Here is a 23,745-nt window from a genome sequence, read left to right as displayed (position 1 = left end):
ACTTACATGGTGTTTCATCGGTATCGGCCGATAACACCAAAAAATGACTCGATCGGTACTCGCTAAATTTGCTGACCTCATAAATTGATCTTTCTGTTTACTTTTGTCATCAAAGGGATCCTGAATGCGGCATACAGTTAGAGAGCATTTTTACAACCCGATGCTCATGTGCAACGTGCATATTTGTATTTCTCTCTGCGAGATATGTGTATTTTCTATGGGGACAGGCTGCGGTCCAAACAGCGTGACGCATCTTTACATAAACGGTGTACACAACTCATATCTATTGCGGACAATTGCATCCTTATGCCGAAAGTTTATTTAAACTGTGTTTTAAGTTTTGACAGATCGGCCGATCACGAAGACAGCAAGTTGTTAATCGGTATCGGCTGTAAAAATCCTGATTGGAGCATCCTTACTGTTTATGCCTGATATTAAGTGGACAAAGCTAAATCCAGGTGTAAATGGAGTGTAAAACATTTTGAGCTCATCCACTTTTAACCACATTCAGAGGTAGTTGAAAACGCATTTGACCAGATTGCTTTTGTGTTGTATACGCATGTGGTTGAATGTGTTCGAGCAGCCGCAAAAAGACCGCCTACTCTCCGCCTATTGCATGTAATGTAATGTACAAGCACAATGTTTTTCCATTGGATATGACTTCTAATGCGAACCAAATCTTTAGGCTTTCTTGATAAAACTGAAGCAGCTGCTCTCTCCCTTTCATTTGTTTCATTTTCCAAGCGTTTAAAAGTTGCGCAAGCTTATTTCATCAATTGCTCTGAAATATCTGAGAAAGCTCATGTATGTACAAAACTCTGTACAGCATGTTTACTAACCACACAAGCAGCGGACTCTTACCTAATATTAGTTTGTGTAATTTTAAACCCGTCATCCACAGGGTTACGTGAATGTCTGAGCTGCACGTGCAACAGACCATTAAGCAATATGATGGCGTGTGAGAGGCATTGTTGGGAAAGTTCACTTTCTACATGAACTAGTTCAAAGTTCAGTTCACAAATTTTTAAATGAACAGTTCCAAAAATTTACTAATTTATAGTTCTTTTTTCCCATATTATTATTTTTTAATTATTGCCATTATAGCCCATATAGAATCACAGACAGCAGTTATTTTATCAGTTTAAACACTAAAGCTAAATACGTCAGATTTCATCTTCATATCCAACTTTAAATCCTTATCCAACCAGGGTTTACATTAGCATTGACTGTCTTTTAAATTTTTCTGTTTGCTTGCACATACCTTGAAAGGCTAGCCGGTTGCTTCAAGGGGGTCGCACACCAGGCGAGAAGCGCTGTGCAACGTTATAGCGTGAGCTTAGTTAGAGTCTATTTCAAGATCCAAAATATGCGTTAGCAGCCAATGATAATCGTTAAATGTGATTTTTTTTTATTGTTAAACTATGTGAGTGGTGCGCGATGTTCCAGATCGATTCAATTTCGATTCACAAGCTATCAAATCGATTCGATTTTGATTCTCGTTTCTATTTTCGATTTAGGTTCTCGGGTCGTTTTTTTATACTCGATTCAACTCAATGAATATAGATTTAACACAAAAACATTATTAATTAAAAATAACAGTGAACATAAGTTTACAAGTGGGTAATTAATAAAAAGAAATTACAAGCCACAACACTATCGTTGTCGTCTTGCACGCGAAATCTAAAATGCCTCCATACCCCTTACTTTTTATGTGAAGGTGGCATCAACGTCGATGAAGCACCTAAAACTGCCATTTTAAGCACTGAATGAAAGAATGAATGGACGGCTCCTTGGTAACATCGCCGAAGGCAAAAAAGAGGGTGACATCTAGTGAAGATGACTAGTAATTTGATTAACATTAATTTCATTGTATGCAGAAAAACAAGAAAAAAATTGATTCTGCTCTTTGAGAATCGATTCTGTATCGACCACGTAAAAAAAAAGATTAATCGAAAAATCCAGAGTCAGTGTGTCACCTTCATGCTGCTTTTTGTTTTGATGACGCATGCTGCCGTGAAACACTGGTGGCTGGTGTTGCCAGATTGGGTGTTTTTTCCGCTACACATTAAGGCCTGTTTACAGTGTGTTTTAGTAGGGGTTTCGCCTGGAAGACTCTATAGAAATCTGGCACCCTATTGAACGACGTTAAACTGAGAGAGCGTGCCGTTAACAAACACCAGAATGAACGAATTCACAGTAATGTTCATCAGGCGGTAATACAGTACATTCAGTTCACGTTCGCCCAAAATTGGTGAAAAGTGAAGCAGCCAGTGTCCCGATATGGTGCTGAAATCTTGGGTCTTGAGTCTGCACACTGTAGCGATGTCGGGACCAGTCCTGCGCAGTAGTGAGCAGGAAGTAAAGCCGCGAAATCAAGACCCTGCCCTCGCTCTCGCAGAATGCGCATATCACACGATATCACAGCTGTCAATCATGATGTGACACCACCATTTTTATATCATTAAATAACTAACTAAACACAAACTTATTTTAAAAACAAACATTTGAATTGACATCAGCGTGATAACAAATACAGTAAATGACAGAAAACAGCTTCGGAAAAAAGATAATTGAAGAGTAATTACATTTTTTAGTTGGTCTCAAGTCCCATTGAATAACATGAGGAGGCGGGGTTTATGACCTATAATGGGACCAGTCACTGGGGGCGATCGAGACATTTTGGCTTCACTTTTCAGGGCTTGTGCGGCACACTTGATATGAAAGAGTTCATGAACTTTGTTCAATGAACTCGTTCAGGCACAACACTGGTGAGAGGACTGTGTGTCATTGCACACCAAACAACTGAATAAAAACAAACTTTACATTTCGATGGGTTCCAGTGTTAAGAGAGTGCTTTACTTTCTCCTTTCTTCAAAACAATCACATCCTAATAACGAAAGTGCGACCAGGCTCGAATCAATAAAAGTACAGTGTGAGTGCTTGCATCTGGGAAAATAAGGAGGGTGGACAATCGCACTGGGTCAAGGTTGGTTTGGATAGTGTAAGTACACCCTAGAATACAAGGTGTAAATGTGTGTCTCTTGCCCACTTGTGATCCGATTGACCAAAACACATTAATACCAGGTATAAACAGCCCCTATATGTCCTTCAGGCTTGTGTAATAGTGTAATAATGTTGTTTGTCTGTCATACACAGGCTAACGGGGCCGTCTGGTTACCTCTCTGATGGACCAGGAAATTACAAATACAAAACCAAGTGCACCTGGCTCATTGAAGGACAGTGAGTATTGATTTATGTCTGTTTTTCTTAGAGGTTTTCCGTTCATTTAAAACTCAAACCCAGCTTGTAAACATCTGAATCTAAATGTCTCGCTGTTTTTATATTTCCTTACTGATCAAGAACTTAAACGCATGGACTCAAGCCAAAAGCTCAGGCTTGTAAATAGATACTAAAAGTGGCTTTGGTATGATAACCACTTATGTTGAAACCAAAGTCTATCAATGGATTCAGTACAAATAATTTACAATGAATGTCCTCATTTGTTTTGAATTTATCACTTAAAATCCTTTCAAACACTGCGTTGATCCCATAAAATTGCCTTTTTTGTGAATGCAAACATGTCCCTGGATTGATCCCAGAATTGATTTTGGAATGAGGACCTATTAGTAACACTGTCGGGATCAGTCCCATAACGCAAAAATAAAAGCATGATCGTGGTTTCTCGAGAGGGAAGTCATGTAAGCAAACCTAGGACGCTGTGGAAAAAAATCTACAAATTCACGATTACATCACATCTCTTTATGAGATGTATGTGATGTTAATGCATGCACAGATTCTAGAAAATCAATGTCAGTGTGAATAATCTAATATCGAGAAATCCCTGGACACATTATCTGTGTATTTAACAGAATCTGAAAAGGGCTACATATTTCTCAAACTGCATCAATATGCACTCTAAATTCTGCTAGGTTATTTTTAACCCTTTAAACTCTTTTGTTTATTTCTCTATAATATTGTTCACAAATATGTCTAAATTTATGTTAACTTCTCATTTGGGGAGATAATCCATCCCATTCACAAGTGTGGTATATCAAGATGCTGATTAGACAGCACAAATCAATTTATCTGAGACAAACTGTCTCTGACATGCCTGCTATGTGCTGGATGCTGCTTTATATGTCTTTATCTCTGCAGGCCGAATGCTATCCTGAGGCTTCGCTTTGAACATTTCGCCACTGAATGCAGCTGGGATCACCTGTATGTGTATGATGGAGACTCCATCTACTCCCCCTTACTCGCCGCCTTCAGGTATTCTCTACATTTCTCTGTTTTTATGTATTACAATGTGTGTATGAGTGTGTCTGTATGTGTCTCTGTCGCTGTGTGAGTAAGAAGTAAACCAAAGGAGTGAGATTTTAAGGTAGATGACCTGTTAATCCAGGATCAGATTAAAATGTGGAGACGTCTAGAGGAGCTGCTTTGTCTTTGTAACTCTCAAGATACTAAAACACCACATTGGACGGTTATCAGTCTGAATGAAACATTAGAACCCGTCTCCACCAAAGCGTTTTTTCAGTTGTTTTCAGTGTAAGCCTCACTTTAAAGGCACTTTTTACTGATCGCCAACTTTGAGGGAAAAACGCTGGGCTTGTGGTATTTGTTTCTTGACAACATCCAACCTCTGAATTGTGAAACGGCTTATAAACAAAAGTAACAGATGTATCATAACAACTAGGGATGCACCGAAATGAAAATTCTTGGCCGAAACCGAAAACCGAAAAAAGCAAACCAAGGCCGAAAAACCGAAACCGAAACACCGAAAAAAATTATTATGCCAATTATTAGTACAATTGCATTTATGGCTATTACTGTGTACTAACTAGGGGTGTGTGACGGATCAAAAAACTCACAGTTCGGATCACATTACAGTTTTTGAGGCCCAGATCAGATTATTTTTCCGATCAGCAAAAAGCGGGTGGGAAAAATCTAATAAACAATAAAGAAATTGCAAACATTTATAAAAAAAGTACAAAGCATTAATAAGGTCTGAAATTAGCATTAGGCACAGAAATCAAATTAAATGAATCATAACACAATAAATTAAATATATTATTATTTTTAGAGCTATTTGTCTCTTTGTCATGGGTTGTTTGATTAACATTAATGACACAGACTTAAGTAGGTTAATCTGACTGTAATCTATACATACACTTAAAACATAAACAAATGTTTTTATTAGAAAAAGGATACTGTGGAGATAATTTTGTTTATATGTGCCCTGTCAATAACAGCGAGATATTATGTTTGCTTGTTTGTTTTTTTTAAACGCGTCTCTCTCGTATGTGCACTATTAAGGGCACTTAAACCCGCGCGCACACATAGAGAAGGAGGGTGAATCTCAAACAGCCCAACAGTCGCTCCACATAAAAACGTTACGTTGTGTTTCATTGCTTTATTCGCCAAATGTATGTTAATGGATTACAGTATGAGACACATTAGCGCGACTCTCTCTAAAGTTTACACATCAAGACATGCTTAATTTTTGCAGATGCGTGCAAACGGCTCGACCGTGAGTGAAACCTGATTGAGCACGAAGGGAGGGGGGGGGGGGGTTGGGGGTTGGGGGTTGGGTGACAACTGATCACCGTGAGTGAAACCCAAGCGCTAGCGCACAGATGGAAGGGGCGCGGTTGACATTCATTTTCGGTTGACATTTTCGGCTGGAAACCGATAATGACATTTTCGGCTGAAATTTTCGACGACCGAAATTTCGGTGCACCCCTAATAACAACCAAAAAGCTCAGCTGAAGAACGCTGCCAAGTGCCCCCCCCCAGTTGGCATTTTTAGAGGAGCGCCTTTCGTTTTCAACCGTGCTTAAATACTTTGAACACACGGTAGTGCTGGGCGATAATTCGATTACAATAATTTTACCGATACAAAGTTCCCCGATGAAAAGATAACGACTGATCAATAAGTGATCGATAATGTTTACGCACTGTGCGTAATGTTGCGCAAGCACTTCCGGATGCAGCACGCGCTCTTGGTTTACAACACAGTGTCAGTTAGACTTGAAGGAGTGGAGTAAGATGAGGCAAGTTATTCATTTATTAGTAGAGCCCTATGATTTTCATGATGCGGATAATGTGGACGGAATCAGAGAATCCAAATGCGCGTAAACATTTTCCTTTTGCGTAATGTTGGAGGCGCAAACAGGTTTCGTTAAAGCCTGGAACACAGCAGACAAAATGGGTACAGTATACTGCACTTTCTTTCAGCATCTACCTTGCACACGCACACGTCCGCACAGCTTTAAAAGTATATTTAAAGGACATTTACAAATTCAGGAAACTGAGGATAAACAGCAGATCCACCACTGCAGTGAATATAGTGTATGAGTGTGCGCTTCCAAAGCAATGTGATGCTCTTGACATCCATTTATCATAGCTCGTATATGTATAACACACGCATGATCACTGAAATAAGTTTTCTTGTTTAAGTGAACATAAACAGCTGGATGTTTATCAGTATATTAAAACTTAAAGCAGTCTGTCTTGGGTCTTAAAGTGATAGTAGCCTGCTGCTTTCTGTGTCAGAAATGTGTAAATTTCATAACAAATATGTTTACATTTAATACAGATGCCTGAACATTAAAACAAGATTTAAGTATTTGCCATGTACATAAAAAGTAGTTTAAAACCATTATTAACTGACTGGTTTTTAAAATTTTCATTCAGGAGCAAAAATCTGCCTTTAAATTTGACAGCAATAAAGATTTGTTATTTATCATGATAATTATCGATATCGACTGACATGGAAAACTTTTTCTTGATCATTTTTTGGCCATATCGCCCAGCCCTAATCCACGGCATTAGAGGCAATGTCAAAGTTTATAGATAGCAGACAGAATTTACATTTTTGGGTGAGTTATCCCTTTAAAGCTAAACTTTGTATTCTTATATTCTATCTAAATATGCAGATATAACTATAAATATGCAATGATCTTTTCCTCTTGTGATGCCATTAAAACATTGCTGTGTTAGTATTAGCATCCTTGCATCCAACAAAAAATGGCTGGAGTTTGGGGGTGGCACTGCCTGATCAATGAAATATGAGGAAAGAGTTTGGGGAAACTGAAAACGATTGTTTTTTCATTTTCATTCAGACACTAGTGGCAAGCAAATACACACTTGACCTTTACAAAGGCTTTGTGTTGAGCAGGTCTTGGGATGAATAATGAACACCATTTCCTAACCAAACATGAAACTATATTATTCAACCTATTCGTCTGTCTACACTGAATATGAAAAAGTTGCGTGCCACAACCATAAAACACAGCCAATCACGACAAATGTTTGTGTTGTCACACCTTAAGGGGGTTTTATATATTTTATTCAAAAGAGATTTTAGTCCCTCCTCATCCATGTTTGATAATAAATATTCATGATACGTAGAGCGTCCATAAAATGAGATCTCTATCAGAGCCGAGCTGTTAGCCAGTTGGTTAAGACAAAAACTCTGATAACAAAAGATACCTTTCATCACATGTCGTTTGTTAGGACATGGTGTTATGCAAATTAGTTTGCACACAGAGGAATACTAAAAATAGTGGTTTAACAAACACCTGAAGATCAAACCTGTGGCCATTAATAAAACATCCTAAAGCAAATGCAGACACGCATATATACTCCCATAATTAAATCTGTTATAGACTGCAATAAACGTAGTATTAACTGTACCATGTTGTTCTTTCTTTCTCTTCGCTCAGTGGTTTAATTGTTCCTGAAAGCTACAACAACGAAACCATCCCAGAAGTGGTGGCACAGTCCGGCTTTGCCCTGCTGCACTTCTTCAGTGACGCTGCGTATAATCTCACCGGGTTTAACATCTCCTACAGGTTTAACTTTAATTGCTGGAGCTATTCAGCCTAAAGGCAATAACAATATTGTGGCTCCGTCCAAAACTGTCTGGTTAGACACCTTAGGCAACATGGCATCACATGACACAACATTATGCTGCCCACTGTGCCCAGTAAGATACCTTCTTTTTCAAATTTTGAGATAGCACTGCATAGCAACGAGCATAGTTATTTGAAACAGATCTTGCTGTTTATATATGTGTGTTTCTCTTTTGGACTTAAAACCGTAACTTTGAGATATTTTGTCATTTTATATGTTTTGCATTAAACGAAATCCACTACAAAGCATGTTATCATTCAAGTTAATTAAAGTTGATCTGAGCATTTTGGGTAATGGAAACTGTAATGGCATCTTCAAAAATGTACCCAAATTTTGTCATTGTGTACTTACCCTCGTGTTGTCCCCAGGGGCGCCGCTAGCAATTTTGGGCCCTATGAAAAAATAGGGGGTCGGGCCCCCACCATACCCATTTCGCACCAAACATACAATCCAACCTACTGTAGCTATTCAAAATCTTTGTCTGTAATTTAATAATACAGAACTATTTATTTTGCTATTGTTTTATGCACAATTATCAGTATTTATAGATACCTAAAATGTCTGCAGCTAAGATAATTAATTGTGCAATGTAAATTTAATTGAAAATACAGTACATTAAACCAAATATTTAGAGAAAATGCAACAGTCTTAAAGATTAAAGATAAATGTGACCATGCCTGTGAAAACCCAGCTGAAGTATTTCTTTGTGATTTACTGTTTTCTACATAAAATCATCTTATATAATGTAAAGAACATTTTGTGAAAATATAAACTTGATCTCTTTAATGTTGACTGAGTAATGTCATGTCAGCGATTGAAATCATAGTGAAATTAATGCTTGAAATTAAACTGTGATGCTTTTTATTTCACAATAAGATTTGAGACTTTAGTCTGATTTTCACAGGCAGTCTCAGTGACATACTGTATACTTGAGCTGTTACACACACGACATTGTAACATTTAAAAATGGCAAACAACAACAATGCATCTTTTTTATACAGTTACATTCTGCCTCAAATAAGACTGGGTCAAAAATGCTTGACCAAAGCTTGTATTATAATTGTTAGCCTTATTTATAAGGTAAAGAACAAGTTTCACACACCAGCAGCTTCAGTAAAGCACAAATAACGACAGATCATTGAAACCATGAACTTGAGAAAACAGCTGCTATACTCTTAAATTATTATTTTTAATCAACGGGACTCTAAATGAAATGAATGACAGCTATAGCAGATTACAACATAGATTTCCATTGATTTATTAAAGCTGTTGCAAAGTGAGAAGCTTTATATACATAACTGGACTAGTTTAGCCTTCGTTGCATTTCTGTTTTATCACAATCAACTCGATTCTCGACTGCATAAAAATCATTTCTTGGCATATTATGTTACAAAACATTGTAGTGTGTAACCGATTGCATTTCTACTTTATGTTAATTAGCTTAAACAGGCTACGTTAATTAAAACCGCTTATAAGGGCTGACTTTGCGTTAGAATCATAACGCAAAACAGGGAACGTAAATCACCTTGTGTTTTTTAAAACTGGGGTGAACAGAGCGAAGACTTTACAGTGGAAAGAAAACTGCATTGTATTGCTCCAGCGTCACATTGTGTAAACTGCATTTATAGGAAGCGCACATATGCAGATATCATAGCAAATAGCATTAAATACACACACCTTGCTCTCTCTTCTGAAGTTCATGCGCACTGTGAGACTGTGGATTGAAGACAGCGCTAAAACGCAGAGTAAAGACGGGGCGGAGCTAAGAGGGCTCAGCTTAGGGGGGTTGCGTGTGCGGCACAGTCCTTGGCTGGGGCCCTCAAAATTGTCCTAACTTTCCCCCCTTACGGCGCCCCTGGTTGTCCCAAATGTGCATGACTTTGTTTCATCCACGGAACACAAAAACAAATACCAAGCAGTAAAGTATACCGTGACCATTTCTTTTCAGGGTCAAAATCAAGAAGTCTATTTATTTCTTACTTTATCAACGAATCATAAATTGTTCAAGTTTTGGCTGATGCTGAAATGGGTTTGGTTCTCACATACCATGTGGCCAATCATGATGTGGAAGTTTGAATATACAGAAGTAAGAACTCTGCTTCTCCTTTTGTGTTCCGCAAACTGTAGTTAGATAAGCTACCAGCTACTTATCAGTAAAAATAGTTAAACTCCAACCAAGCTAGTTACCCAGCTGAAAAACTACTGTAGTTCGCTACACTAAAGGTTACTATTTAAAAAGTAGCTATAGCTACATTAAAACTACTTAGATTTTTTTACAATGACATTATACATATAACTGAATCTAAGCTTAAACGGCTCTGCTAAGCTAAGCTGCTGTCGAATCACAACACACTAAACAAACTTCACAATCAGAACTTGTAACGTATTTCTGAAGGAGGGACTTCATAGAACAAAGAAGACATCATCCCGTTTTGAGGACATCTGTATACCGCTGTTTTCACTAAGTTAATTGTGTGAAAAATACTGTGTTTTTTACACCTGAAACATTAACGCACGCACGCACGCACATACGTATGTATGCTTGCACACCGTAAACACAATCAAAGCTTCGAAAACACAGGAAAAATGGGTCCTTTAAAACACTTTTATTTTAACTCTCTATAATAATAAGTATGAATTGTAATTAATAATTATTATTAAAAAAGAAGATATAAATTTAAATAGGGATGCACCAAAATGTTTAGCCGAAGCCAATTAAAATAAAAAACTTAAACCAAACAATTTTTTTCCTAATTATTTTGCCAATTTTCTAACCATCATAGTTATATTTTCAAAAGGTCCTTTTTACTATATTTATTTCACATGATTTAACAATGTTTTTTTTATTTAACATTCCGGCAGCATTATAGGGCCTTTTTACACCTGGTCACTTCTCGGATCGGATAACTAGATAGAACTTCCGATCTTCTAATCCCGTGCAAAATACCTTTACATTACTCTGCCTTAAGAAACTTGCAACAACGCTTCTATAGCACTGTATGTTGAGCAGCGGACGCGCGCCTGCGTGCACGGTCAAGCACGAGCAAAGGGAGAGAGAGAGACAGCGGCAAGATTGACAGGAGATGATGGAGGAATAAGCACTCAACAAAGCGTTCTATCAAAAAGCTTATTGTTTTTAAACGTTTTATTTCTTGTTTAATATGAGCGTGTTTGCCATTGTAGGACTTTATTGGTTTTAGGAAGTTTTTATTACATACTGCTGACGCTCTTCATCGTTTTATTAGCGTCTTGTTCTCTGTGCTTGTGCATTTAGCAGACAAATACCCAGGATGGCCGTCAGGATCGTGTCTTTCTAATACGCTACATGGTGTTCAGGAGGATGTCTTGATTTTAAATGATAAATGAAACTTGTAGTGCTGTATGTTATGTATCTTTATCAGACACTTTTAAATGCTTACCAGCATATTTGCTGCATTTGCGCGTCTCTCACTCTCATCAAAGACCTCATTGTTGGGTAAAATTTATTTCGGCCTTTTCACTTGTTTCCCTCATCTAAACAGAAAACATATATATAAACTGATATTTTTCTGATGTCAGAACTCTATTATTAGGGGTTTGAGAAAGTATAAACAGATGTTCAATATATTTGTAATAAAGGCATTGTTTGAGAATTTATATTTCCAGTTGTGACTGCAAATGCCAAAACGCTGGAATTGCTCCGATTGGATTTTGACAGACCGCCATAGTCTAACTGATTTAATGGGAAACGCAGATTCATCACTGCAATTAGAATAGAAATAGACATTTGATTTTGAAGCAATAAAGCAGGATAATTCATTGAACATGGCTATTGCTCACCAGCCTGGCTCCGCCCTCCTACGTGCTTCCACTTAACTTTCATTTCGCTTCAGTACTACGTCTGGGACTGCTCTGTAGAGTTTCATTTTCTCCTGCAAAAATCTGCAGGTCCAATCAGCGAACACATGGGGGTGGCTGAGAACGATGACGTTGATGTTGTTCGTCAGTTTGAGTTGTAGTTCGGTAATGGCAGCGGAGAAAGACGTGAGAAAAGCTATTCGGTTCGCTTTTTCAAAACTGCCGAATATACAGAAGTTAAAGCCGGAGCAAGAACAATGTTTTGCTAATTTTTGTTGGTCTGTTTATTCGGACTTGTTGTTTCCGCCCGGTTTCGGCGCATGATATACGTCACAACCAAACGTTAGCGATTGCTTATGGCAGATCCTGAGAGACTCTGGGCAGATCCAATAGTTTTAAACTTCAACAGAGGACCCTCCTTAACGGAAGTAACGCTTTTGCAATTGAGCGTGGCCAGACTCTCTGTACAAATGTAATGAATGTACGAGAGTCTGATTGGACCATACTAATTGCTGACTCGCACGGACTTGAAGTTTTCGACGCAAACTCTTTGGTTTACATAGATTACATATAAACATGTAATCTTTAAATGCTTGTTACTTTAAGAGAGAAAAACTTGGACAAATAGGCCATGGGAAATTTGTATTTTTTTCTACTATGGAAGTCAATGGTGCTTTGGTTTTCTGCTTCATTACAAACATCTTAATTTGTGTTCAGCAGAAAAAAAACAAGTTTATACTGGTTTGTAACAAAATGAGGAAATAAAATAAATAAATGAGGAGTAAATAAAGACAGAAATAAAAATTTTTGGGGAACCATAAATTTAACTACTCTCAGGGTTCCCACTGGTCCTTGAAATCTTTGAAAGTTTGTTAATCTCGGGGGGGGGGGAATTCAATCTATATACATACATAGATACAGGTCATTGAAAGAGCTTGAATCTATTTATGCAAGAAGTTTTCAGGAAAAACATCCATGTTATTACCTGTGTAGTGTAGGATAACAAACTAAAATTCTAGACTTTTTAAGCATGCATGCTAAACTGTTTTAAATGCTTATATCTTCTGTATGTGAATGTTGATTTTTACCATAATGCTTTTTTGCATAGTTGTGTCACACATGAAAACGTCACGGTTACGTATGTAACTCTTTCCCGAGAAGGGAACGAGACGCTGCGTCTCCCTTGCCATACTTCCTGCGTCACTGTAACGCTGTCTTTGGCAATATTTCAGATAGTGATATACTTCCTGACTGCCGCGTCACCCTGTCTTTGTTGTTAAGCCTCACCATTGGTTTAACTTGTTATACACATTTAGACCCATGTGGAGGCATCCCCAAAGTGTCACCGCAGTGACTTAGAGCGTAACAATGTAACAATGCATCTTAAAAGGTAACACGATGTAACCTTGCTCTCACTTGAAATGTGTCCCCACATTTAGTCCTTGAATTTGAGGGTATTGGATCTGGAAAGTCCTTGAAAGGTCCTTGAATTTAAAGTTAACTAAGGTGTGGGAAGCATGTACTGTAAATGCCACACTGAACTACAGTCAAGCAACAACAAAATCGTTAAGTTAGTAGCATTGCTACTAGTAGTTAACTACCCCCCAAAAATTGTTCAACAAAGTAAAGTCACTCATACTGGCTTACAATGACACAAGGGTGGGTAAACAATGACATCATTTTTTAATTTTGGCTCAACTAACCATTTAGGCCAATGTGCTCTATAGAGTGGAAAAATGCAGGTCAGAGTCATTTAAGAAGAGAGACAGAAGGGATAATGGTTCTTTGACCTCTGTGTCTTTGGCAGGAACTGATTATGGGAAGTTCTAATAGCGACAGAGATGGTTTCTATAGTGACCGCATTTACAGGGACCCAAAGACGTCAGTAGACCATCAAACACCAACCCTGTAGTCACCCTGTAACACTCTCAAAAGCATGTTACACACAGACTGGCAGATGCTAGACGGGCGCTTATTCTCTGCTGTCTCCTTGTTTGGTGTTCATCTGTAGAGGGCCGTGAGCTGCCTACTAATGTGCCTGTTGTTGTAGCATTCAGCACAGGTTGAAATAAAATGCAGGGTTCTCACCTTTAGCTCATCTCTTTGCTTTACACTTGTTTATAAGATACTTTCTAACTGCTAAGGCAAATATTAACCAAAGAGATAAAGGTAATATTTACTCTATGGGTGCGTCCTTGTGACCGCTGTGATACTGTGTTTGGATTGTAGCCTAAAGTTGATACAGTTGTGTCTTCTGCTGGCTTTCAAATTGAAGACCTTGTGGTTTAGACTAAACATCTACTGTAGAGCAGATGGGAATTCATAGGAGAAATAATCAGATGGTGGGAGCCGCATCTGACTCCTGGCTGTGTGCTGGAATGATTAATGCAGTGTAACAATGGGCTTACATGAGGTGTGGTGGTTACTGAAAGCAAAATCGTTAAACTAAAATCATATGTTTAATCTCCATGGTGACCGACAGGTTAAAAAAAATCATGTGATGGCATGATTCAATGCATAATCAGCCAAAGTCCGCATATTTATGCGGGGCCGCATTTTTAAATTTGCCGCACTTTCGCGCGCATAAATTGCAGACTTCTGCTAGCAAAATATTTGGGGCTGCATAATTTCATGATCCCAGCATTTTTGTAGCAAAAAGTCATATACTTCTTAGCAGAAAGTTGAAAAATGTTGCATTTACTTCACACATACGCATGCATGTCTCCTGTTGTCATGGGAATGTTAAGGACTGCTAAGTGCGTCTGACATGTTTTTGGTCAATTCACTTTTTGTAAGACTTTTATGTTTAAGTTTAGTAATTTCACTTTAATGGCAATAAAAAGCATATTAACCAGTAAGTGAAATGCCTTTTTTCACAAATTTGACTGTCTTTCACAGCAAAAATCTCTTCACTGTCCTTTCTGAATAAAGGATAAAGGCTCAACTATTCAGTCAAAGTCCTAATATATTTGGTAAACCTCCTTTACCGGGTAAAAACACTCTTGCACCTTGACATACGCATGCCGTCATTCATCCATTTATTCTTCTGTGCGCTTAGAGGACTTTGCTGAAAAATCATCAACGGATTCTGCCAACAAACCTTTCTGAATGACCTGAGGCCAGAATTTAAAGGTTTCGAAGCTTAAGTATTTCAAGAATGTATAATACATGCCGGGAGCATTTGGTTAATATCGTCAGCTTTTGTATCTGCGATCTTCCCATTTTTATCTTTTAAAGCTCCCATAACACACGCTGTTTCTGATGTTAATCTGGAGTACCTATAGAGTAGTACTACTACATCCTTTATTTCTCAGAAGACTCTTTAGTTTTATCAGATTTATAAAAGACAGATTAGCTTCAATTCTTTTCGATAACGTAAAAAAAAATTGAAAGGAGTAGCGGGCTACGGGAGGAGCGAGTCATGCAACACACCATTCAAAACAACTTATGATTCACTACATGTTCGTGTTGTTTATATTATATCCACTTATATGCCGATTTACAACCTAACACAGAAGTCTGTCTTATCAACTCATGACCCAGTTGGGTATTTTCAACAAATCCAGCTGTGAAAAAACACGCGCAAAACTCCGCTGCTACCATGGATAATAAACGATATCCATTGTTTCCATAATGCTGGCTTACTTCTCCTTACATCCAGAAATACACTTCTTCTTTCGTGCCATTGTTAAGTCTTGATATAAAACAATAAAACAAAGCTGTCGCGTGAAGTGATGCCTGTGACTTCTGGCGTCCTCGGTACTCGCTCTTCCGCTGATTGACGTATGGGCGTAGTTTTCCAGGGGAAGTGCCCATAAAAATAAGTGATGCGTATTGCTTACCCGATACGTCAGCTGGACTTGTATTCGAAAAAACTTTCAGAAACTTGTACGAACCCTGGTGAAGTACATTCGGCACAGAAATACTCTGTAACATGTCCAACTGCCTTTTTGACACTTTGTTAATATCTACCATGAAATACCGTTGAACCCCCCTTAAGTGGTTGGTATTGCATTGATTAAATTTGAAAGCATATTATATTATTGTAAACATAAGAAATTGTGTCTACATCTAAATTAAATGTGAAAAATGCATGACACAATACTTTTAATGTTTTTATAATATTGTTTAGTTTGCTTGCCGTGTCAACTACTGACTGATATAGTGTTGGGCGATATGAGATCGTCAGCCTGTGAGATCGTTGATACACAATAGTATTGGGGGGCGGGGCAGTAGTTTACTCATTTGTGTTAATTTTGTACTCATTTATGACAAGTCACTTAATTGGTGGACAAAAAGGAATCAAGGGCAACACTGTCATGACGACAACCATCTTAAAACCGATGCCGAGTGTGTCATTATGCTCTAAAATTTCCTACGTGCCACACTCACTGGTTTCAAACACCTGCGCTCCTAACAACCTCTCTAGTGCAAGAAAAAGTGATGGGGCCACACGTATTACAAGCTCATGTGCGAGGAGAGAAGAGTCCAAATCATGTGCATACAAGTTCAGGTGCTAGGACTCCATGCCGCGCGGATTCAGGTCCGAGCAAGAGTCCAAGACGCACACATTGCTCTCTCGCACAAAGTAAAGACCACGAACCTTCTCATGTGAGGAAAAGCACGCAATGCGCATGTTCATTTGAAACTATGATGATAATAATAATAATAACCATCGCCAAATATCGTCATGAAAGCCTGCTATTGGCGATATGTCTAACGATCGTCGATACTATCACTTATTGGCACAACTCTAGACTGTTAGTCAGACATATAGCCTTTATGATGATAGTCGGCACGTTTACCCATTATAGTCTTAAATTATTATGCTATTATTATTATCATAGTTTCATATTAATATTCCTGCATAACCCACAGTTGTGACACCAACCCGCATTGCATGCTTTTCCTCGCAAGAGAAATCCTGTGGGCTTCTCCTTGCGTGAAAGATCTCTGTCTCTTCCTCGCACCTGAGCTTGTAAAGACCAAAGTGCGGCTCTGACATTTTCTCACACTAGTAAGGTTGTTAGGCGCAGATTTAAAACCAGTGACATGCTCAGGTTAATGGCATCATGTTTACGAAGGTTGCGCTTGTGACAGTATTGCCAGCTACGAGTTAAGCAGCTTCTGTTTTTGTCAGTCAATCCAGTGGCTTGTCATAAATGAGTAAAAATGAAAAAAATAATTAAATTAATAAACTATTGCCCCACCCCAATAGAGGTCAACCGATTTATCGGCCAGCCGATTAATTGGCCGATTTTTGGCATATTTTAAATGCGATCTAACAAGCTGATGATAGGACGATCTCACTATGGGGCATATCGCCCAACACTACTACTGACTCATCCATCGCTGTGAAAAATGTTTAGGAAACCTATTTGTAAACAGTCCATACATTTACAATTCAGTTTGGGGCTGCTAGTAATCCTGAACTGACACGCACATTTTCTCTGGTTTAGCAAAGGTGGTCCTGGTACATTAATTTCTTTGTTTTTCTGTCATGTGCAGGTTAAACGCATGTCCCAACAACTGCTCGGATCAGGGGGAGTGTCGCGTGGGGAACTCTAGTGAAACAGTACAATGTGTTTGTGAGGACGGATGGAAGGGTGAGGCCTGTGATGTACTGTACTGCCCATCTAACTGTGGTTCCCCACTGCGGGGACAGTGTCAACACAGCACCAAACGCTGCCAGTGCAAACCAGGATGGCAAGGTACTGTAGGAATGTCTGTTTGGTCCACCAAAGCAGATGGCATGTTTGAACAACCTGTGTAAAAAAATATAATTTTTTCCCTTCTGTTTGGTGTAGTGGGGTAGAAATCTAACACGTCACCTTGAAGATTACTACTTAAATTTAGTCCAAGTTTTATTCTTTTGTGCACATGTTTTGTTTTTTTTGCAAGTGTTATTCAAGTAGCTCTGCAAATTCTTAGGGTGCACTCGCATTATCCAGACCAGACCGTACCTTGGCTTCCTGTAAGGATTTGTGGCTAACCCTGTTTTGAACTTTTTTATTTTCGCAACATAGCTTTTGTTTAAAGTGAATTGAAACGTGACTGTTTCTCTGCCGTTTCTCTGACTGTAATGATGTCCATTTATTGTTTGTCCATGCAAAAGCTACATCTTTAATGAAACTCTGTGTCTTGTAGAATGGCATCTAGGGATGTTTATTTATTTATTACCTCTTTAAGCCATTTGAGAGCAAATGCTATCTGTGCTGCTTGTCTGTTTCAGGCGTGGACTGTTCCATATCTGTACCAGCAAATGTTTCTTTCTGGACACGTGATGAGTACAGCGGGCCTGGCCTGGCACGGGCGTCCCACAAGGCCGTGGTGCATGAAGATGTAATGTGGGTGATAGGCGGACATGTGTTTAACTACACATACTACCAGATGGTGACCGCGTAAGTACATGCACACACTTGCTTTACCAACAATAACTTGTAATGGCTGACAGCTTCACTTTCTCTTCCGCTCGGTGTGTGTCTTGGCCTCTTTCAGGTTCAACATCTCCTCTCAAAGCTGGATGTCATTAAACCGGTCTGTCAACTCTGTAACTGGACGCTACGGTCATTCAGTCACGCTGCATGAGGTTTGTGTTTATGAATGAGAGGTTATTTAAAAAGTTTTCTGCTTTAGTTTCACTTCAGTAAACAAGGTTTACGAAGCATCCCGCAGTGATTTAAAGATTGATTTAATAATAGACCCCTAACATTTGTCTCCACCTTAACATTTGTTAACACTAAACTTAAAAATTTTAATTACAATTTTAATATGTAAATTTGAACAGCTTAACTTTACATTCATAGACCAGTATGATGTACACTCACCTAAAGGATTATTAGAAACACCCGTTCAATTTTTGATTAATGCAATGGTGTGGGGGATGTTTTCTTGGCACACTTTAGGCCGTTTTAGTGCCAATTGGGCATTGTTTAAATGCCACAGCCTACCTGAGCATTGTTTCTGACCATGTCCATCCCATAATGACCACCATGTACTCATCCTCTAATGGCTACTTCCAGCAGGATAATGCACACAGTTGGAATCATTTTAAATTGGTTTCTTGGACATGACAATGCGTTCACTGTACTTAAATGGCCCCCACAGTCACCAGATCTCAACCTAATAGAGCATCTTTGGGATGTGGTGGAACGGGAGCTTCGTGCCCTGGATGTGCATCCCACAAATCTCCATCAACTGCAAGATGCTATCCTATCAATCAACATTTCTAAAGAATGCTTTCAGCACCTTGTTGAATCAATGCCACATAGAATTGAGGCAATAGGGGGTCAAACACAGTATTAGTATGGTGTTCCTAATAATCCTTTAGGTGAGTGTAAATATGTATTGACACAGGTCATTTTATTTGGATGAAAGTGTCTTCTAAATGTAGATCATGTGAAGTTTAATAAATGTAATAAGTAGACATCTGACCTTAATTTTCTTCATGTTCTCGCCTGAAAATAACCAAGCATTTCGTTTGAATGTGTTTTTTGTTGTAAACTTTAATAATATTCAAACTGCAAGACCACGTGTTTTGAGCATGATTTGTACATTTGGCTTTCTTAGGATAAAATCTACATGTACGGAGGAAAAATCGACTCCACTGGAAACGTGACGTCAGAACTGTGGGTGTTCCACATACAGAACCAATCATGGGTTCTGCTGAGTCCGCGTGCTAAAGAGCAGTATGCAGTCGTGGGTCATTCTGCACATACTGTCCAGCTTCAGCCCGACGGATCAGAGCCTGTCATACTGGTCGTGTTTGGACACTGTCCTCTATATGGATACATCAGTCAAGTGCAGCAGTACAACATCGGTCAGCAGCACACATTTATATAGCATCACATTTTTTCATATAGGGCAGACTGGGGCAAGTTGTCACAGTTGCAGTAACATATTAATTATGATATGTTTAAGTACATTTTTTTTATCATACAAAATTGAATGAAGAGGAAGATCATTTAACACATTTTTGACAGTGGTGGAGGGGCATGTTGTCATAATAGGAACCATGCCAGCTTATTTTTTCATTAAAGGTGCAGTGTGTAAATTTTAGCAGCATCTAGTGGTGACGTTGCGAATTGCAACCAACGGCTCAGTCCACTTCTCACCCCTCACTTTTGAAACACATAGAGAGGCTACGGTAGCCGCCACCGGACAAACATGTCATCGTCGGAGCCAACTTAGTAAAAAAAATTGTCTGGTAAGGGCTTCTGTAGAAACATGGTGGCCCAAAACGGCGACTTTCATGTAAGGGGGCCCTCAGTGTATGTAGATAAAAACGTCTCATTCTAAGGTAATAAAAACATAACGGTTCATTATGAAAGGTCTTTATAGACCCCTGATAATATGGTTTTGAATATTATTTTGCATTTCTGTCAAGAGATCCTTTTAAAAATTACACACTGCACCTTTAAAATATAAACTGTCATATAATACAAATGCAACCTAAAGCTTACTCTGTGTTAACTTGTGTTTTTGAACTGTTAGTCTTGGGTAATTATAATTATGGAAATTAATCGTTTGGAGGACAATATTAACAAAGAAAAACTGCTTATAATCAAAGCATTTGCATTTGGACTTTAGAAATCAAAAGTCCTATTTGTGACGTCTAGCCCCGGTCTTCCCTACACAATGTAATGATGTTCTGAACTCTGCTGCCCTCTGGTGTTGCAAATAAAGAACATCAATTCATATTTTTACATAAAAAATATGTAAAACTTTCCATTTTTCCTTTTTATAGAAAAGAACACATGGAGTGTACTAGAGACACGCGGGGCATTGATTCAGGGTGGCTATGGACACAGCAGCGTGTACGACCCTCAAACCCGCTCCATCTACATCCATGGAGGCTACAAGGCTTTCAGTGCCAATAAATACGGCCTGGCCGGGGATCTGTACCGTTATGACGTGGACAGGAGAATGTGGTGCGTTAAATATCTGCATCATTGGGATTTCGTTTAACTGACTGCTTTTCAATTTTGCAATTTGAGCCTTGCATGCTTTTTAAAAATACTTTTTTCTGTGTTTCCTGCTCATAATGATGCATGTACAGGTCGATTCTGAGGGACAGTGGGTTTTTTCGGTACCTCCACACTGCGGTGATCTCTGCAGGACACATGCTGGTGTTTGGGGGGAACACGCACAACGACACCTCCATGAGCCACGGAGCCAAGTGCTTTTCATCTGATTTCATAGCATATAACCTGGGTAAGTACCCAACATCCTTTACACCTACACTTACGTTTTGAAAGTTTAGGTTCACTTGTCTGCAATAATTTTTAAAAACTGATCTGAAGGCATGTGTGTAATTTATTCATGTAGAGATAAATGACTTATGCAAATCGATTATTGGATAAATGCACCTGCCAAATAAAGAAAAAACAGCCTATAAGAGCTCAAATGAGTTGGGAACTTCTTTAACACTCATTTAAAAACATCTCAGGATGTTCGGAAAGTATTAATAATGAATATACGACCATTAACTTTACTGTATATATCTAATCCACATGTATCTTAAACCTGCTGTGTTGTAGGCTTACTGCATCATCCTAAATATATTATGCTTCCATTCAGATCTTTTTTTATCTGTATTTAATGGTGGTTTGCATCTGCAATCTTTGCCACCTGCAAAGTTGGTTGGTTATGCAATTAAATTTTTATTTAAATGTTGATTAAAATATTTGCTTGTATCTTTAAAAAGGCTGTGCAAGGTAAAATATAATTCCTTTGAAGCCTGGACTCCCATAAATTATAGATCAAGCTATCAGTTTCCTTAGGTTTTCATTAAAAGCAAAGCACAGTCCCATCCCAGTAAATAACCCCATGGAGGTAGTCAGAAAACTTTAATTTAGCCCCATAGACATCAGCTGTTAACTTTATATTAAAGGCGGGGTCCACGATATTTGAAAGCCAATGTTGATATTTGAAATCACCCAAACAAACACGCCCCTACCCCAATAGAATCTGGACCTTCTGTTGATAGACCCGCCCCACACATACGCAACCCAGCATTTGATTTGATTTGATTGGCTATAAGTGTGTTTTGGTAGTCGGCCCGTCTCCTTTCTCAAAGCGTTTTTCAAACATCGTGGACTCCGCCTTTAATCTACCAGTTAAAGCTGTGTACAGCAACCTTAAAAGATGATCACACGCAGTTATTTTGCTTTAAGCACTTTCCCTGTTTCCAAAATTGCATACTGTCACAGCAGGTAGTGAATTAGATGTAGTACCAACATATTGACTACCGTATTAAAACATTGGGTACTATATAGTATGAATAAATTTGGATGTACTACATCCGCAATATTGATACATCATATATTAAGGAAATATTTACATGCGTAAATACATTTTTATATTTATATATAATTTATATTATTAATAAATACGAATACTTACTATATATACACATTTTTTTTTTTAAAAAGCACAATGCATGTGTGTGTGTATGTGTGTATACATAATTATTATTCACAGTACACACACATTTGATCTGCAAGCGATTAGTAGTGATTAGTTGTTATTTAGCCCTTCTATTTTTATATAAATGCACCCCTTAGTTGCACTACAGACTTCATTATCTACATTTTTCTGCCTTTGTTTATTGATTCAAAATATAATTGATTTGTGTGAATGAGTAGAAATTGCAACAAGCAGGTTGTGTACTATTTTGGGGTTGTGCACCAGCCAAGCAACTGCCATTGAGATGCATGAGTATACCAATGGACCGCTCTTTCCAGGTGGTGCACCTCATTAGAGTGGTTGCCAAATAATTTCAGCGTAGACAAAGCACTTCTAACATAATATTAAACAGCAGAAGTGACTGTCACACAGAAATCACGACGATTAGGTTTCTGTGCATGTACCAGCAAGCCATTAGAGAGAGAAATAAGCTCAACAGGGGGGTTATTGCAGAAAGATGTGTGATTTGAAGTCATTATTTTATGACTGACATGTTTAGGTTTATTAACCTGTCTGGTGCTGCTGTCTTGCTTTGCATTTAGATAATGAGGTAAGTTCTTGTGACACACTTACAATATAACAACATACACACTACAAAGTAAGAATATCAGGTGTGGGTGGACAGTTAGAGGAGTTTGTAGTGCCTCTTTAAATAACACGCACCACATCAAATGTGATGGAGTTCATGTATGCATCTGTGTGTGTATCATCACTCTTAAATTGCATCTTTTTCTGTCCGAATCTGTCTCAGACTGTCTCTAGGGGAATTGCTCTGTTTTTCTGAGCTTAATTCAATTATATTTGCCCACTGAGACACTGAGTTTTTCTTGTTTGAAAGTTTGCCAGCAGAGGGCAGAGTGATTTTTCCACAGATTGTGTTATAATAGCAGTTATTTCTCCTCAGGGTGCTTTTGCTTTTGTTAGTTTAGCTACTAACAACTAGCTAAACCTTAATATCAGCTCGTCACTCTTCTAGAGTTTGGAGCAACCTCATAGTAACCTCCTCAGGGTGCAATGGTTCATTGTGTGAGTACTGAGCATGGAGGTTTACTGTATCTGGAGAAGGTTATCGATTAGGATTTCAGTTCATCTCATTGGCAGTTGCTTGGCTCACACATCCGCACTCTCCCGGTGTATGAAACCTTCTTGTTGCATCTTTGCGTACAAAAACTATGTGGCCAAACTGCTTTTTATTCAATGACTTTGTTTGTTTTCTAGCTTGTGATGAGTGGACTATGCTGCCCAAGCCAGATCTTCACCACGATGTCAATCGTTTCGGCCATTCAGCTGTTTTTAACGATGGGTAATGTCAATGTTTATTTGTGTTAAGTGTCTCACTCAAGTCAATTTCAAGTCATACCAATTACAAAATGTTTACGTTTAGTGTCAGCTTGTCATTATCGGTGACTTAAAGGTATAGTGGAAGATTTTCCAGAATTTTAGAAAAGAACCGCCTTCTCCACTTTTTGAAAATGCACATGCGCAAGCACCTGCTCCCGAGAGGGAACGCCTATTAAACATGTG

The 23,745-nt window shown here is 38.5% G+C and overlaps 1 protein-coding gene across 2 annotated transcripts in view; it reads left to right on the top strand.

The window, feature by feature from the left end:
* Nucleotides 1-23,745, top strand: part of atrn (attractin) — an 86,962-nt gene that overhangs the window by 4,297 nt on the left and 58,920 nt on the right. For both annotated transcript variants that reach the window (XM_073873093.1, XM_073873094.1), the window contains exons 2-11: nt 3,157-3,240; nt 4,156-4,269; nt 7,728-7,856; nt 17,263-17,465; nt 17,987-18,155; nt 18,253-18,343; nt 19,324-19,573; nt 20,501-20,684; nt 20,813-20,967; nt 23,440-23,524. In XM_073873093.1, the coding sequence (XP_073729194.1) occupies nt 3,157-3,240; nt 4,156-4,269; nt 7,728-7,856; nt 17,263-17,465; nt 17,987-18,155; nt 18,253-18,343; nt 19,324-19,573; nt 20,501-20,684; nt 20,813-20,967; nt 23,440-23,524 (1,464 nt within the window). The remainder of the gene's footprint in view (nt 1-3,156; nt 3,241-4,155; nt 4,270-7,727; nt 7,857-17,262; nt 17,466-17,986; nt 18,156-18,252; nt 18,344-19,323; nt 19,574-20,500; nt 20,685-20,812; nt 20,968-23,439; nt 23,525-23,745) is intronic.

The sequence above is a fragment of the Misgurnus anguillicaudatus genome, chromosome 11 (assembly GCF_027580225.2).
Source record: "Misgurnus anguillicaudatus chromosome 11, ASM2758022v2, whole genome shotgun sequence".
Taxonomy (NCBI): domain Eukaryota; kingdom Metazoa; phylum Chordata; class Actinopteri; order Cypriniformes; family Cobitidae; genus Misgurnus; species Misgurnus anguillicaudatus.
Note: the sequence above shows the minus strand (reverse complement) of the source record. Positions and strands in the feature narration are given on the sequence as shown.